Source organism: Vespula pensylvanica, chromosome 1, assembly GCF_014466175.1.
Source record: "Vespula pensylvanica isolate Volc-1 chromosome 1, ASM1446617v1, whole genome shotgun sequence".
Lineage (NCBI taxonomy): Eukaryota > Metazoa > Arthropoda > Insecta > Hymenoptera > Vespidae > Vespula > Vespula pensylvanica.
Window position 1 is genome coordinate 19,312,935 of NC_057685.1, and position 18,551 is coordinate 19,331,485.

The following is an 18,551-nucleotide window of genomic DNA, read 5'->3' on the forward strand; positions in this document are numbered from 1 at the left end:
ATTTATGAGTAGACGCTTTGAGGAAATGCGAGAAAAGAAATGAAACCCGAACGACGGCGGCTCTTGAAAACATCCGTTTATTGCAGCTGTCGGAGTTGTTGCAGTCGTTGCTTTCCGGTTGGGTCGCCAAGCTACCCATTGTGTATACCGTCGAGAAACCTTGGAATATTCGGAACGAATTATTTTTCCATTTCCTTTTCCCTCTAGGTTTTCTCCGAAGGAAAAGTAGGTACCCTATGCAGGTATACGTTTGAACCGTTAACGGTGCACAGGTCATTTGGGAGAACGTAAGAAGGAACTTAATCCGACGTTTATCCTCTCTTTAAGAAGTTTCCTTTCAAAAAGAATTTCACTCGTTTCCTTTTTTCTCTTTTTTTTTCTTTTCATTTTCTTCATCCCTTTCTTCCTTTTCCTTTTCCACGAATTTACAAACTTACCACTTTTTGCATAAACCACGCGGAAAATTTGCTAGCGAGTCGAAGCATTTACTCGGCCTGAATTTTCACGAGCCGTCTGTTCTTCTTCTTTGTCGCAAGCGTCTACTTTGCCTTTCATCTTTCTCTTTCTCTCTTGCATTCGTTTCCGCCCACACAATTCAAGTATACAAATACTTTCTCGTCGGGCCGTCGTCGACAAACGAAAATTGGTCGAACCGAGCCTTGGAAATCTCGGCCCAAGAAGCACGAGATAGCTTCTCTCTCTCTCTCTCTCTCTCTCCCTTTTCAGGTACTCGACCATCCCCTTCTTCGCTACCGTTACACCTATAGAAAAAATATTTGAGGACGAAGAGAGTGCTTCCACTCGACGCTTCGAGAAAATGCTGCCCTCTTTTCGAAAACGTCTTATACCATCTTTTAGTTCGTGCTAGTTTTAACGCGAAAAATTGAGAAAGATTTTCCTCTGAAATAAGCGTGTGTATGTATGTATATATATATATACACATATATATGTATATATTATATAAATCAAAACAATACCGTATCGTTTCCGTTTGAAACTCTCGAACGCTATATTTAGAAATGAAATACATTGGTACACAATGTGCATTTTAATGAAAATACATTTAACGAGCGTATCGATCTTTTTCCGATTGACTTTTAAAATATGAACCATCGAGTAACGCTTAAAAAAAAATATTTCGATGCACCGATGAATATACAATGGTGGAATTTAATAACGCCCAGACGATTTTCACGAATGTACATGGAGATATCTACGGGACACGGATACGAATACAGACGCGCAGTTCTTTCTCTTTTGACGGTGAACGTATGTAGGTTAGAAAAGAAGGGACACGGCTCTCCTATTCGTGCTTAGCTCCCTCCGATCGTGGAAATTCGTTTCTTCTATATTCGTCCTTCTCCGCCTCGAACGATTCTTTTGGAAATGGAATAAATGGCACGACTTCGGGTCCGGAACCCCGAAACACGCCGGCTGCTGTCCCTGAAGAAGGTTCCCATGGAAACCATTGGCGTGGCTGCCGGCTTTTCTAATCTTTTCCAAAGCCAACGTGTGGCACGACGCCACGAGTAGCATGCACCACCTAATATCGATCGGTACGCACGTTCCGAGGGGATGAGAGAGCGAGAAAGCTCTCTCATATTCTCTCTTTCTGTCTTTCTTTCTCTTTCTCTAGTGGTCTCACTCGTGCCGGATACTGTAAGAGAAAAAAGAGAAGGAGAGCAGCCTCCAGGCCAGAGCATGTCGAGGTTAGCGGTATACATGACTCCTCCGTAGTAGTAGTTTAAAGCTCTCTTCTTGAAAAAAACTCGCGACCGACAGCTGTGCAAATGTTGATACGCCCTCGTTGAAAATCTACGAGTTTCGTTCCGGTGACCCCGTGCAACCGACCTGCTGCGTCGAGTATCGCGCCTATAGGCACCTGTCCTCTTCTCTCCCTTTCTTTCATTTCTTTTTTCGACCTATCCTTTTGTTCTACGGAATTTGAAATTATCCGATGGAAGCGTCATTTCTCGTCAACTCATCAACGAACGAACTCGGGGTGTGTTCGACGACGTCATCGCCAATTTCTATCGATCGAACACAGAGGACGAAATCAAAAGTATCTATCGAGATTGTAGAATCGCGAAATTTGGGCGAACTTGTATATATTTCTCTTCGAGATGCACGCGTATCGTCCGTCATGCGTATGTGCGTGCATGCGTGCGTGTACGTACGTACATACGTACGTACGTAGCAGAATGGAAGGAGTGAATGGAAGAACAATGAAAACACCGCGTCACCGTTTATCGTACGGGAGATAGCGGGAGTTCTCGCGTACAATATATCGAACTCGCGATTCTTCGTAGCGCGCGCGTAATCGTCAATTAATTATTGATCGTCGACGAGCCGACGACCGATTGTCGCTAATCGCGCGGTATTGCGATTAACACGCAAAGAACGTGTACGTACGTGTGTTCTACATTACGTGTACCTTTTGAGAAGGCACTTTCGAAGCGAATCTGGCTCGACGCTCGCATTTATTTATTTCGATAAAATACGTAATCTGTGATCGCCTACTAGAAGAGGGTCATGTACTCTTCGTCAACGAAATTCGAATTTGATTTTTCGGATAAGATTATTTTCGATATAATCGATATTTTATACGTATACGTATAAATACGTCGCGTAAAAAAGGTAATCTTTGTTATTAGCAAACAGGTAATACTCTCGATTCATTGACCTCTTAATATATTCTTCGACGATGCATCGAATGATGTCATATCGTGGAAGAGACAGTGTCTACTAATACCAATGAACTTTCTCGCGTACGCGTATGCGCGACTACGTCGACGATCTTCGTATTATACACTGTAACGATTTAGAATATTATTCGACTCGCGTTTCTATCTCAACGCGACGCTCTCTCGTTCATCCGTCGATTTTTAAATTTCACGAAAAGAAAAAATCGGCTAAGGGCTCGAATATTTTACGATACGAGTAAGTGGTGTAGGTACGGTAAAGCGTATAATAATCAACGATCGATGCTCTTCGGATGATTCATTGTTAGGTCAATACCTCGAGCCGAGGAGACCTCTCCTCTTTTCTCCCCTTTCCCACGTTTCCCTTTTCTTTGAGGTGAGAGCAGAAGAGTGTGAGAGAGTAAGAGAGAGAGAGAGGGGGGGGAAGGAGAGGGAAAGAGAACGAGAAGGGCTCGTTTTTACGAGCGAGATCGATAAGCCACGCGTGCCTCACGTATGTGCGTGCTATACAACAATGACAACTACGACGACGACGACGACGACGACGACGACAACGACGAGAAGGGATCGACGCTCGAGGGTGAACGACAAAGAGGGTTGGGCGACGTCGTTGAGTAAGCCCGTCCTACGTATACACGAATAATTAATTCGATCTTCGATATCCACCCTTCGGAATCAACGCTTTGTCTTCGATCCGTTCGTTTCTTTCTTTTTTTCTTTCGGACGACTCGTAAAGAATTTTTCGTCGATTTTTCACGAAAATTCGTACACATTTTCCTAGACGCGTCGAGAGATCGGAAAAACAAGTTTTTCAGGTTTTTTCTTTTCTTTCGTCGTTCTCATTTACTCTCTCCCCCTCTCTCTCTCTCTCTCTCTTTCTTCCCCCTCTCTCTTTGTCCCTCACGCTGCGCCTTCTAGATGAGTCACGATGATAATGCTAGAAAAAAAATGGGTGGAGCGTCAGACGGAAAATGGTCCGTTATATGCGAGAAGGTACGTTGTAGCGCGCGTTCTCGTCACCCTGTACATCGACCATTCTCGGTCGATACGGAACGGAGGGACTGGCAAAGGCTTTGCCGAAGATATTAACCCCCTTGATCGAACGTTCTCGTCTCGAGCGTTGCTGACCGACCCAACGAGAAATAAATATATGAAATTTAGAGATCGATTCGGTTTGACAATTTATTATTTTAATTTTTTTTCTTTTTCTTTTCGAAGAAACGAGGCTGATCATATTCAAACTCGACCATATTTGGAAATTGGCTAACCGACCACTCTCTCTAAACCTAGTTTATTAATTTCGAAATAAGCCTCGTTTGGATAATAATCTCGCGCCTCTTGATTCGTTTCCTACACACGATCAGAATTTATAAATCTCCCAACGACAAACGTAAATTCAACGATAGATAAATTAATTAGAAAGTTCTCCTCGATAGTTTTCTGCGGTAATACGAATAAACGAAAGTTTCACGGAGCTCCGACGAGAATATTTCTCAAGGCGGAACGTGTAACACCATCGATGAGTTGTGAAAGGTGACATTTTCTTTATGCTCAAACATATGGAGACATCGTAGTAATTTCATGTTTGCTTTGAAGTATCCTTCATTTTTTTGCGCAGTTCGATACACGATTATAATAGATACGACAATAATCCTTTTAACGAACTCTCATTTTGTCTATGGAACATCGATAAAGAAGAATGCGCCAATGTTTTTCAAAAGAGGATTTGATTAAAAATTCGACTCGAATAAGATTCATCCCGTGCGTTTACTTTTCTTAACTCGATGTTCTCTCTTTCAAAACAAATCTCTCTACGAGCAAATTTATACAAAAAGATTTCTCCTTTTCCTCGATTACATCTTGCATCGAATAAACGTTTATAAACAGTCAAAACGTGTCGACCAAATTCTACCGTCGAGTCGATTAATATATTTCCAGGTAGACTTTAAGATTTAGTGGATTTTTAGGTCGAGAGACTGTACGAATCGTATAAATTTTTCGAGTAACGCCGAAGGTCTATGCGTAAAAATGAATGAGTCGACGAATTGCCATTAACGTTCCGACGACGTGGTCAGAGTAACTCGACGCATTTTACGGTTTACGATTGTAAATATGCGCAAGTCTCGTAGATACACAGACGTGAATGTGCACTCTCTCTCTCTCTCTCTCCCTCCTCCTCTCTATCTTTCGCGCTCTGTCTTTCTCGCTCCAGTGCCCATTACTTTACCTTGGTTGTTTCCCTCTCCCTCTTTCAAAGCTGTCCACCACGATAATCGGTATCGCGTAGCACGTGTATATACCGGGTGACGCGTAAAAATAATTTACGATGAAAAATTTCGTGGGCCTCTTGCGACCTTGCGAAACGTCTTTTCTCTCGATTTCTTTCTTCGTAATCGATCTCTCGATTTCGCGAACGAGATCCTTCTGGCAGGGTTGCACGGCGAAAAGACGAGCTTGACCAAAAGCGTTACATAATTATACCGGTGACCTCATTTCTTTTCGACGAGATCCAGCGATTTCCATTTTCTCTCGATCGATGGAAAAATCGTATGTCTTTGTTACGCGATAGTTTGAGAAGATAGATATACGTACTCACGATACTCTCATCTCGCGAAACACGTGAGTTACGTAAACGTTTGAGCATTCTCAAGTCGGAGTTATCAAACGCTCGTTTATTTTTCGAAATAAACGAACGAAATCTTTTCGGGTCAACCTTTCTCCGAACCGATGATCGAGAAGTTCTCGTTGCGTAAGGCTATATAATAAAATTTAACTTAATTTCGGATCGCGTCCGAATGGATTGGGAATCCTTATCGATGACGGAGGTAGATCGGCGAACGATAATCTTATGAAAATTTCTATCTCCGGACAATTTTCGTAGCCCATTGTAATAATTAGCGATTCGTCGATACCGTACGGCGCATACGTTTCTAACATCATCGAGGAACACGCGTATCCGCGAGGTATAAATTTGTCTCGCGCGTCTCCGCGACCGTTCGCCCGATGGAATAACAAATCGACTCTCGCGTTTTATCGACGATTAAGAGTCGATACGTCGTCATGTAGGCGCGAGCGGAGCAACGGACGACGAAGCCGCGGCGAGTCGTGAAAACAATTACACTCGTCGCTGGTCACGGAGCAGAAACAGGAAACCCTAGTCGTGCGGTGGAACTCGAAGTCTCGGTGCTCGCCGTTCGCAGGCTCGCCGTTCCTCCCTCTTTCCCGGTAGTCGAGATTTTTTTCGCACGATCGTTTTAAACGACCGACTTTAAGTCCCTCCTATCGCGTTTAATCGGCATTCTTTTATCAATTTCGCAAATCACTTTTCAGCCCGCCCTCGTTCATCGTTCTAGGAGGTAGCCTGGATATTTTTTTCTCGCCGATCGAATACGTATAGAGGTACAGGGTATTCGACGTTTATCGAAATGGATCTTGTCATCGACGTTTCGACGTTTAATTAATTAAATCGAACGGAAAATATATCTATAGGGCTCCTATACCTATATATCGTTGTACGCTCTTTCGTTGCTCCGCGGCGTAATTACTTGTCGCGTGTCCGCGGAGCTCTTATTCGAGATTTTCGAATATAACGTTTCGAGCTGTTTGTTTTATAAAACGACGAGCATCCGAAACGAGTTTACCGGTCGTTGGTAGAAGCGATTGAGAGAGGAAGGAAGAAGAAAAGTAGCATAGGAAGGCGAACAAAGGAGAGCTCGCTGCTCGTCTGGTCGGTCGAGAGAGAAGAGGCCCCTCTAGGGCCTCGAATTACGTCGGCTTCTCGAGGTTTCCGAAGGTTTTATGCTTCTGGCGAAATAGGGGGAACGAGACTGCCGATGCGGGCCCGAAACGAGAGTGGATCTTTCCTGAAAGGAAAGGACTACGATCTGGAGGATCCGCTTTTGCGTCTTTTCTCTCGGCCTCGCGTCGAACGAAATCCAAACCGGTATTGTTACTCGTGGAGAATTTACGCTGGTAAAATATTATTAAAGAACGGTAAGAGTTTCGTTTTAGGAAAAAGAAAGTGGGTACTTCGAAGGTAATAGAGAAACGTAAGGGAAGGACGAAAGGAAGCGAGCCGTACAACGTTTTAGGAGGGTCTACGACTGCTAGAAAGAGAGAGAGAGAGAGAGAGAGAGAGAGAGGCCTGATCGATAGCCGCCCTTTTCGAGCCCTTCGACGTCGGAGGAGAGAAGAAGCGGAACGAACACGCAGCCTTTTTTCCCCCGGCTTTTGCTTCGATGGCGAGCGATCGTCGTGCTCAAGGCGCACAGCTGATACGAACGGGCACGGAACAGGGCAGGGTCTCCTCTCGAACGACGGAGCCCCGATTTTAGGGTCGCGCGCGTACCCGATGTTTTTTAACCGCGCGCGTGCTTCGAGGTCAGGAGAGCGTCGGTAATGGCTCGACGTTAATCGATCGACCGCGCTTCGTTGGGGTCGACGATGACGTCCAGCCGACGACGCGAAGGGTAGACGTCCTCGACCGATCGTCCTTATTCGCCGACGTTCCTTACGATCCTAACTACAAAAACATACCAAAGGACGTTCGTTTTTTATACTCGCAGGAGGAAGGACCGTTCAAGCTTTTTGTTTTTTCTGTCGTTCGGTCGACGCGAAGATAAAAAGATGAATAAATAAACAGCGGATGGAGAAAACTGGAAAATATAAAGCAACTTGGATCGTGGAAGTTCTCCTCTCTTAGAGTTTTCTTAGACCGCACTGTACATCTCCGCTCTCTAACGGCGGAGAAGAGTTTGAGGTAGGTCGATCGGCGGAGTGACTCACCCTTCGGCCTCTCGAGTGGCCGTCGTCGAGAGAGGCACTTTGGTCGGAGTGCCTTCTTCCATGGTGGCCAGCACGTCCCATTATATCCGCCGTGGCTCGTTAATATCGTGACATCCAATATCGTGTAATTATAATCGAACGTCGTTCTTCGTATTACTTTTTTCTTGACTATATACGTGTATATGTATACGCATATCTCTCTCTCTCTCTCTCTCTCTCTCTCTCTCTCTCTCTCTCTTTCTCTCTCTCGTTCTCCAATTATTCGTTCACCGTCCAATCGAGTCGTCGTTACACTTGGACGTTATGCAAGACGTCGTTTCTTTTAACGCGTTGCGAGCTTCGTTTAAACATTTATTTATATTTCTCGTATTCTTCAAGTTCGTCGATAAGATACGCACTTTGGATGCTCGCGTAAACGCGTTCGACGTGCGCTCGGAGGTAAAAATAACTAAGTCAAAGTCGTAATTTAATCCTTGCTTGCGCGTCGCGCGACGTCTTACAAGTACGATCGTCTTTTCGGGGCTACGAGACGCGTTGGAATTCCTAACGCGTAACGAGTAACCCTTTAGGTCCTATTATTTAGCTCCTTCTATCGGCTCGCATCGTACGCCATCTTACGAGTCTTCTCACGCGATCTACGAATTTTCGAGCGAATATATTTCGATGAAATTCTAAGCGTCGTCTTTCTATAACAAGCTACTTGTTTTTCAAAGATAAGCCATTAATCAGGAAGGACTCGAAGGAGTCACGAACACCTTCTTCCTTCCATCTCGATAATACTCGACGAGTAAAAGAAAGAAGAAGAAAAAGAGAGAGAGAGAGAGAGAGAGAGAGAAAATTCACTTATTTTTTCGTTCCCTCGTAAAAAGACCAGCGACCGATTCAAGCTCGGACTCGTTTTCAAGGAAAAACAACGTTCTGTCACAATCTGGATTTTCTATCGCTAGACCTTGGAAGACCCTTGCTAGCACGAGAACGCTCGCTCAGGGATGCATTATCGCAAAGATAGCAGGCCGGACTTGGAGTTACGTATACATATACGTAGCATATCGGTGTTAGTCGTGGCGTCGATGTTTCATCGGTGTAGTAGTGGTAGTAGCAGCAGTACTAGTGTAGTAATAGTAGACGGTGGATGGACGGAAATGGAGAAGGCTCGGAGCGTAGGAGAAAAAGGGAGAAAGAACGAGGAGGAAGAGGTGGGGCGGGGAGGGGGAGGAGGGAGAAGGAGGAGAAAGAGAGAAAGGAAAGAGAGGCAGGTCGAAAGGCGAGGGACGAGCGACGTATAGGAGGATGAGAGAAGGAGGCATAGGAGGGAGAATCGGAGGAGAATGAACGCAGTTGGGCGGCAGTGTCAGTGGAGTTCAATCTTAATATAGTGTGACCCCCACTGCCATTCGAAACAGTGTTGGACGCGACTGCAGCAGCGTGCACGAGTCGAGAAGAGCGAGAAAGATAGATAGAGAAGCGAGCGCAGTGAACGGGTGCGTGCATTGCACCTTATTCCCCTGTCCGGCGAGTGAGCCTCGCTCGGTTATTTCAGAGACATCGGCCTCGAAGTGAGGCGCGAGTACGGGGCGTTCGAGCGTGCGCGCGAACGAACCACTATACTCGCGGGAAGAGAGAGAGAGAGAGAGAGAGAGAGAGAGAGAGAGAGATGCTCGACTGCGTCCACGTGTTCGCACGCACGCGAGATCGTTCGGCCGAGTGTCATCGATCTATTTCGAGAGGAACCTGGAATTTCTGGCTTTCTCGAGGGTCCACGAAGGAAAACAGAGAAGAAAGCAATTTCCTTAGTTACGAGAGAGCGAGAAAGAGAGGGGGAATGCAAGAGAAATTATTAATATACTGTTTTTGCATAAATTTAATGCTTCTTTCTTCCTATCCTCGGAGAAGTTTCGCAGAGGAAAAAGAAAAGGCGTTTCATTTGCTTTCTCGTAAAAGTCGTAAAGATCTATTCTTCCTCTTTCTCTGGCTATAGGTACGTCGCGAAAAGCGTAGAGAACGTTCGAGAACGTTGAAAAGAGTAGAAATGCAGCGATCGGATTGCGAGTAGGCGAGGGATTCCAAGGATCCGACGTTCGATCGATCGGACTCTGGCGATGCCAAGACGAGCGCAAAGCGAACGTGGAGAATCGTGAGCCGCGTTGTCCCCGCGACGACCACGTTCCCGACTTTATTGGCGTTATTGGTGTTTCCTCGGACGTTCCTCCGGCGCGCGCGAGGTCGCTCGAAGAAAGAGAGGGGGTAAAAGAGGAGGAGGAGGAGGATAGGAGGACACGTTTGGTGGGGGTACGGAGAAAGAGAGAGAGGGGCGGGGGGACAGGGAGAGAGGGAGAGAGAGGGAGATAGCGACGGTGGTGCTCGGCCGTTGTATCGTGGGGGTGTTGGCCTTCAACTTGACGGCGCAGTTTCACTGACCTGCCTGAGAAACTCGTGATACCCGACGCGGCTCGTGCGGCCAGCTACCAAAGAAATCTTCGGAGTCGGCAAAGGATACCGCTACTTAAAGGCCCGTAAGGCCCCTTAAACAAAATCTCCTCTTTTTCGCTCTCTCCGTTCTCTCCGGATATCGTCATTTTCTTCAAAACGAACGATACTATCGCATATAGGAAATATTTAATCGATCGAGATACTATCGCCTACTAACGATCGCAACGTGCATTGTATTCACGTCAAAGGGAAAAATTCGTTTCGAACGTATTTGATCTTCGGTAGGAAGAACAAATTAAAACATGGTCGTATTTGTAAAACAGGCTTTCGGAAACGAGCGGATACCACGTTGTGAAAAACGTTGAGACGCCTCCTAAGCAAACTCAGAGAACGTTGAACACGTTCTCTTGGTGTGCGTGGTTAGGGTCTTCGATACCTGCTTTTCCTTTGTCCGTGGCCAGGGTAGACGAATAGCTCAGACGTCATAGATTTTCCTACGTTTACGAAACGTGTTTCTTCGGACACGAGCATGTACGAGTCTTGAAAACAGAGAGTCGCGATTGAAAATTTGATCGGTCGTCCGCAACGAGAAGGAGAGTCAGTCAGTCGGCCGTGGAACGAGTCGGAATTCCTTTCTCTGCTTCTTCTGCGATCGACTTTCCGTCGAAGCTGAGCGACCCTCGCCGGCGAATCCTCGGAAACGAGAAAGAGAGAGAGAGAGAGAGAGCGAACGAACGAGCGAGCGAGCGAGCTTGTTTCGTTCCAAAGCGGTCGTTGGGTGTAGAGGCCGTAATTAAAGCAAAGCCCCGAACAGATGGCCCGCGGGTTCCTGTCCCTTTCAAACGAATTTTTCTTCGAAAGTCCTCGCCTACCGAGGACTTCCCGGAAAGTACAGTAGCTGCAAAAATTGACGACGGACGACGTTGAATTAATATTAAACAATAACGACAAAATAATGATAAAAAGATATAAATCGTTCTAAGCAACGCGAGTTGGAATGAATGCGACATTGACACTTTTTTCTTTCCTTTTCTTTTTCTCTTTTTTCAATCAAAGAAAGAGCGTTTCTCTAAGGTATGCCTATACTCGTTGCACGCAGTGCATGGCGCCGTCGTGTAATGCAGTCTCCGACTATAGAAGCGTGTAACTATTGATCCTGCGGCCTTTAGAGAGAAGCTACCGCCCTGCTGCCGGCGCCACCGCTGCTTCTGCAGATTTTAGCAACGTCACTTGAAAGTGTGACGCGTCGTGAAAATGATTTGCCTTAATATTCGTCGTGGGTGTCGAACGCCCGTCCGATACGCGGATAACACGCGTCTTTAAAAAAAAAACAAATAAGTTAAGAGAGAACATTACGCGATTCAAAGCTCATAACATATATAGCGTTGTAATTTAATATGTCTACTGAAAGATGTTGGAATTAGATATTTTTTCTCTACGATCGATACGAATATAAAAAATAATTACGAAAGTAAAATCTTTGTAAAAGGCTCTTTAAAATCGAAAGAACGAGGAGAAAGAGAGAGAGAGAGAGAGAGAGAGAGAGAGAGAGAGAGAGAGAGAGAAATAGGCTTCTTCTGGAGATACTCTCTTCGCGTTCTTCCTCTCTGGTCTCTCCGAGAAGACGGACAAAGGCAAAAGAGTCTTGCGTTTTCTTCGGCGACCCCTCTCTCTTTCCACGGACACGCGTACACATTCATGCACTTACGTACGAAAGAACGATGCAACAGACAGTCGGACATGTGCACACGTACACGTTCTCTCTCTCTCTCTCTCTCTCTCTCTCTCTCTCTCTCCCTCCCCGTCTCACCTCACCTTGGCCGCGGCCCTTCAACCGTCTACGACCCACGCCCCACCTCTTCTTTCTGCATCCTAGTAGCCACCACCATCTCTGCCATGCCATGCCACGCCATACCACGCCATACCACACCATACCACACCATCGTCGTCACCATCGACCACGAGGAAAGCAACCTTCCTCTTCTCTTTATTCTCTTCATCTTACTTCAGCACCATCTCTTTCTTCTTTTCCTTCGCAGGTCTTCGATCTTTGGAGCCTACCTGCGACCCACGTGCGCGCGTACGATTCTCCACCTGCCCTTCCATCCTTCCTTCCTTCCTTCCTTCCTTCCTTCCTTCCTTTCGTCCTTCCTTCCGTCCTTCCTTCCTTCCTTCCTTCCTTTCTTTCTTCTTTCCTTCCTTCCTTTCTTCCTTCCTTTCATTTGCATGTCAAGTTATTTAGCGATCGACGCCCGTTTGGCCATAGGCGAATTACGCAAAACGTGGGAAAACCTCGTAGAAAGTCGCTCTATCCGATTTTGCGATCTAAAATCGTTGGAGCGTGCAACAAAAATTCTTTCCTCGTACTTTTCTTTCTCTTTTATCGCTACGTTTCATCGATCGAGAAGTCGAGTAATCTTCGTTCGACTATCTCGCAAAGCTAGCATACGTTCGTCTCGCGATCGAGAGAGAATTTTATTTACGACCCATCCAACCCCGTACGAGTAGTTGATATTTAAGGATAAGAACCGGTCGACAGATGGGGTTAGAGAAAATGCGACGAGTTCTATAAATAAACGTGATCGATGTATCCCGAAACAAGATTCATCCTCCTAACCTAAGAAGGTGCTCGTGTTCTCGCGTAATTTCCTTTCTGTCTCGCGACGAGTCGTAAATCGAATAACCGAAGAAAGTTCGTAACACGGTCGGAATACGTGCTTCCTATTCGATGACTGATCGAGAAAACCACAAACGTAATTAGCGAACGTATCTGCACGAATGATTTGCGAATGATCCTAAAGCAAGTTAGAACAGAGACGATAGGTCGGTTTAACTCGTCTTAATCCCATCGTTTATCGTTAAAAATCTTTTGTTTCGTTGCAAGCATAGACGATTTTGGAGCGTTAAAATCGACAGGGATACGAGAGATACGAGAAGGATTCATCGCGTACGTGAAATATTTTTTTCGTAGACGACAACGCGAGTAGTCTCTTCGTGAGCATTCAAAGGACGGTTTAATTAGATTAAAAGAAAAAGCTGCTTGATTAGCGATCTCTCGGTAATTACGCTTTAAACGCCCACCAGACGATCGACCTCGAGCGACTCTCCCTTTCTCTCTCTCTCTCTCGTTCACTCGCTTATGACGAGATGCGTTTTAGCAACTATGCTAAGAGTCCCTTTCTCGTGGTTAAACCGCGACCAATCGCGGTGATGTTTCGCGAGCTCGTATCGATGTCAAGATTATGCTGCAGCATGCGGCCCCGAAGAGACGAGAACGTCCGTGACATTGTCGCGTTATGCAAGGACTCCTCGCCGAGGGCGCCAATCGACTCGGAGCAGACGTGCGTGACGAGCGTGGAAGGACACGCGTCTAGTAGTCGCGTCTGTCGAACTCGTCTTTTACGGAGAGTTTCGAGAGACGGGAGACGTCGTGCTTTATACGAGCGAGAGAAGGAAACATTGTCGTCGTCACAGCCGACGCAACGCTAGAATATTACTTTTTGGATTTTCGAGAGAGAGAGAGAGAGAGAGAGAGAGAGAGAGAGAGAGCTCGGTACGCGATAAAAGGTGACGCCTTTTCGGTCTCTCTCCGGTCGGCGTACAGAAGGAGAGAGTGAACTGAATGAAAGAGTGTGCGCGCGTGTGCGTGCGTGCGTGCGTGCGAGAAGGAGAGAGAAAAAGGGGGAGCACAGGGGAAAGGTGAGAGAGAAGAGTGGTTCACCTGCATTGCTAGCATTGCGCCGGCTCAAGGCCAGAGTCCGAGAGAGAAAGAGAGCCGAACGGGTCGAGAACTCCTCCTTCGTCTTCTGCTTCTTCTTATTCTCCTCCTGTTTCTCCTTTTTCTCGTTGCGTCGACGTGGCTCGTCGACGAGCCGGCCATTATTCCCCGGGCCGGCTCATTTTCTGGCTCTCCCCTGAAAACGCAAGGGTATCCTCTAACGCTCACACGATTCTTCTTCTGATTGCAGGCTGCAAGATCAAGGCTCTACGGGCGAAAACGAACACTTACATAAAAACGCCTGTACGCGGCGAGGAGCCGGTGTTCGTGGTGACCGGACGAAAGGAGGACGTGGCGCGCGCCAAGCGCGAGATCCTCTCCGCGGCGGAGCACTTTTCGCAGATCCGAGCGTCGAGGAAGAGCACGTTGGGCGCGCTGCTGGGTGCACCGCCCGGTCCACCGGCCTCGGTGCCGGGACACGTGACGATCCAGGTACGAGTACCGTACAGAGTAGTAGGTCTGGTGGTAGGACCGAAGGGAGCGACGATCAAGAGGATTCAACATCAGACGCACACGTACATCGTGACGCCGAGTCGCGACAAGGAACCGGTCTTCGAGGTGACGGGCCTGCCGGAAAGCGTGGAAGCCGCGAGACGCGAGATCGAGGGACACATCGCCCTGAGGACGGGCACCGGTCTCGCCGAGGAGGATCTCTTGGGTGCTCTCTGCCGCGGCGGTCTCGGCTCGATCCTCGGCTGCCTCGTGCCACCGGGAACGACACCCTGCAACGACTCCAATTCGAATTCGAACGACTCCAGCGGCGGCTTCTCCTCCAGCGGCAGTTGCAGCAGCTCCTCCAGCAGCTCCGGAGCACCGGGACTGCACGATCTCGTAGCGATATGGGGAGCCGGCCTCGAGAGAGACGAGGGCCTCGGCGAGTCGCCCTCTTTCGAGTCTCAGGCGGCTTCGGCCTCCTCGATCTGGTCATTTCCCGGCGTCGCGCTACCCTCGAGGCCCTCGCCTCCGGCATCGGCGAGTCCAGCGTCGCCGACGGATTCCCTTCTAGGAGGCGGTAGCGCCGGTGGCCGTCGCGAGTGCGTCGTATGCGGCGACAAAGAGGTCACCGCCGCCCTCGTGCCCTGCGGACACAATCTATTTTGTCTCGACTGCGGCAACAGGGTCTGCGAGAGCTCCACTCCGATGTGCCCCGTCTGCTCCAGGCCCGTTCTACAGGCGCTTCGCATCTTCTCATAAACGGCCGTGTGCGCACCCGAGCGCACCCGAGCACAGCTCCCGCACGCTAACAAGCACGACGGACGCGCACAATCTCTCAATTCCACTGCTGCCAATAATCTCTTTAACGCGCCAGGAACGTTTCGACTTTTCTGATACGTCGTCTCGTTCCCAGTGCCCGATCGGATACAACGAAGTCAGCTTTTAAGTTTTATCACGCAGAGAGTAGAGAGCTAGTACGAGAGAAAACCAGAGAGAGCGAGAGCGAGAGCGAGAGAGAGAGAGAGAGAGAGAGAAAGAAAGAGAGAGAACAAATAAATACTAGTAGAGACTCTCGTCGTCGTCGCGTCCTTCTCTTCCAGTCTCAATGCGTAGCTTTTCGAAGGCGAAGAGCTTCGACTCGGCCCTACGAGTATGACCTCCTTCGAGGAACCTTGTCTCCGCTACTTCGTCAACTATCGGAAAACTTTCGGCGGAGAGCGACACTCTCTCTCCTTCGAAGAGTCTTATTTATTCTTGACGATCTCGTCTCGGCTTCCACCCTTGTTATTCGAGCGTTTGAACGAAAATCGCTCGAATCTGTTCCACCTTTCGACGAAATTTTCTTTCATTTTCAACGATCAGTCATTCCAGTTGGTTAAATAAAATAAATCTTTTCCGAGCGAGTTTCTCGAATCGAAGTACGCGTGAAAAACCTTTAATAGCGTACATCCTTTTCAATACGGGGCAACGATACTCATCTGTGCCACTTTAAACGCGATCACGTTCGACAGAATACTTCTTCCAGCAGCGGCATTTTTCAAAATCGGCAACGTGCCTTCGGCGACGATAATTTAAAAAAGAAAAGAAAGACAACGTTAACGGCAGGAATCTTGTGATGTCCGATCTCTCGTTTCGTCGTCGAGGGCACTTGATCGTGATTTCGAGGTTTCGCGCGAAATGCTACGTAGCCAATGAAAATAATTATTAAACTTGAGTGCGAAGCGAAGGACGACGCGAGAGTGAGGGAGAGAGGGAGACAGAGAGAGAGACAGAGAGAGAAAGAATGAGGCAGAGAGGAGAGAGAGGGAGAGAGAAAGAAAGAGAGAGAGAACAAGAGAAATATATTCTACGAACGGAGAACGATGCTTACGTGTCTCTCAAAGCGCAACATAGCTCGTACGACGACTCGTAAAACGCGCTTGTTCCACCCGACATCCCTCGCTACTAAGAGTATTATCTTACATTTATATAAGCGACATAGCAATTGAAATAATTATAACAATAATAATAATAATAATAAAAAATAATAATAATAATAATAATAATAATAATAACACTGATACACTAATAATAATAGTAATAATATTAATATATTAAAAGTATATATAAATATATGGATATATATATATATATATGGTGATCCGACGAGTTCGACGACGCGCGCTTGCGCGTGCTCGTCGGCCTCGGCGAACGCGACGATATTTTATTGAGATGTAGATTTTGTATTTTTCGCGCGTTTTGACGACGGGACGACGGGTGGTTTGATCGAGTTGTTACGAGCGTTCATTTAACGAATAACAATATAATAACGTAGTAATATTAATAATAATAACAATAATAGTAATTATAATATTTCTAGTAATAATGATAATAATAAGAATAATAATAATAATAAGAATAAGTTTGAGAGAAAGATGATGAATGGAGAAAATGAAGCGTCGAGAGGTATCGTAGGCATCGACCTTCAAGCGAGAAAAAAAGTTTGGTATTCGTGATAGTGATTGAGCTTTTCAAATAAGAGAAAGAATTTTTGAAAAATGAATCACACGTTTTAAGCGTAGACTTGCGCATACGTAGCTTTTTTTCAAGAGGCATAATTATTATATTATTATATTACAGTGCATTATATTATATAGACGTATATACGGAAGCTATATGCATATATAAACTTACATAGATATATACATATATAATATGTGTCACTATATTGCGCTCTTTTCTCTCTCTCTCTCTCTCTCTCTCTCTCTGTCTCTTTCTCTTTTTCTCTATCTATTCACTTATCTATCTACTTATCTATCCATCTATCTATCTATCGATATATATATATCTCCCTGGTCCTTTGTCTCTCTCTCTCTCTCTCTCTCTCTCTCTCTCTCTCTCTCTCTCTCTGTGTGTGTCTCTCTCCAAACAGGACGCAATCCGGTTAGAAAAAAGACGAGGGCCTCTTTCGCCCTAAACCCGAATTCGTTCTTTTGATTTCGAGAGTAAACACGCGTCTTTGCGTTCTATTTTTCGCAACTTGCTTCTTTCTTTCTACGACTTTGCACGGAAAAGATCGAAAAAGGATGTTCGATGCAGTCAGTTCGAATTCGTTTCGCGGAAAAGATAAATGATTCATATATTTGACGATTAACCTCTTTTAATAAGTTCCGCGTACGATTAGCCCTGCGAAAGGAAAAAGAAACGAAGCTTCAACGTCGTTATCTTTTTTCATTTTCCGTCGACGAGAGCCGCTCGTCGTCGAATGTTGCCATTTGTTCATTTTCGCGTCGAACAAAAATAGTGATACGCTTCGGTCGCAGCTCCGAAATACAAGCCGAGATTTATATATATATATATATATATATATATATATGTATATATATAAAAATAAATATTATGTTGCAAATAACGTATATTATATAAATATATACATATAAAACTATGTATGTATATAAACACAGAAATACGGGCACACATAAGCAGATATGTTTATCATCAACCGATGGCGGATAAAAAACGAAGATATATTTTCTAATCGCTCGAGCCGAACACGCTCCTGCCTAGTTTTCCTTCTATTTTTTCTTTTTGCTTCGAAGTATCTTTCTTTATATTCTTTTTCTTTTTTCTTTTTTCATTTTCGCATAAATCATCTTCGTTCATTTGTCCGCCGTGCGTTTTCTTTTCGTATTATATTCGCGACTCATATATTATAACGCGTAGCATCGTTCACTTATATCGTTCTCTTCTTTCTTAATTCTTCCTTCGAACGCGTTCTCGTAACTTATCTAGCTGACGTATACACTCGTGAAGAAAAAAAAAAAGGACAAGAAATTTCTCCTTTATTCGTACACGAATACACGCGAACAACACACGTACACGCGCACAGACAACCCGAAGGAGACACTCATAGATAGATGAGAACGTTATATTAGACAACCTTGAGACTCCGAACGAAGCTTACACACATGTATACATACAAACACAAAAACTTATATTTATATATTATAAACGACGCTCACATAAGAGAGAAAGAGAAAAAGTTTTATTATATTTAAGTTCGTGGCAAAGCAAATTCTATATTTTTTCTATGTTAAGTATAAAGGAGATTAAAAAAGAAAAAAAATGAAGAAAACAGAAGAATAAATGCGTAAAGAAAGGTTCTGTGACGACGCGTACACATATATATTATATTATTATATTATATTATATTATATTATATGATATATATATATATACATACATATACATATAAAAAAGATATATTTATAAGTATTCTCTTTAGTATAACTACGTTCCGAATCGCGCGGATCTCGCTGTCGGTGAGCGCACGCGCGCGCGTGCGCACGCTCGCAGATGGATCTCGTGTGACAGATAATCTGTCGTAACGCAACGCGAAGAGCTCGCTTTGAAAAAGTCTGATTCAGAAGTTGAAATACGGT

At 45.5% G+C, this 18,551-nt stretch overlaps 1 protein-coding gene across 1 annotated transcript in view; it reads left to right on the forward strand.

Annotated features, from left to right (window-relative positions):
* Window positions 1-16,831, forward strand: part of LOC122627313 (RNA-binding protein MEX3D) — a 37,687-nt gene extending 20,856 nt beyond the window's left edge. The window contains exon 2 of the mRNA XM_043808387.1: window positions 13,886-16,831. Within this exon, the coding sequence (XP_043664322.1) occupies window positions 13,886-14,889 (1,004 nt within the window). The 3' untranslated portion in view covers window positions 14,890-16,831. The remainder of the gene's footprint in view (window positions 1-13,885) is intronic.
* Window positions 16,832-18,551: the final 1,720 nt, after the last annotated feature.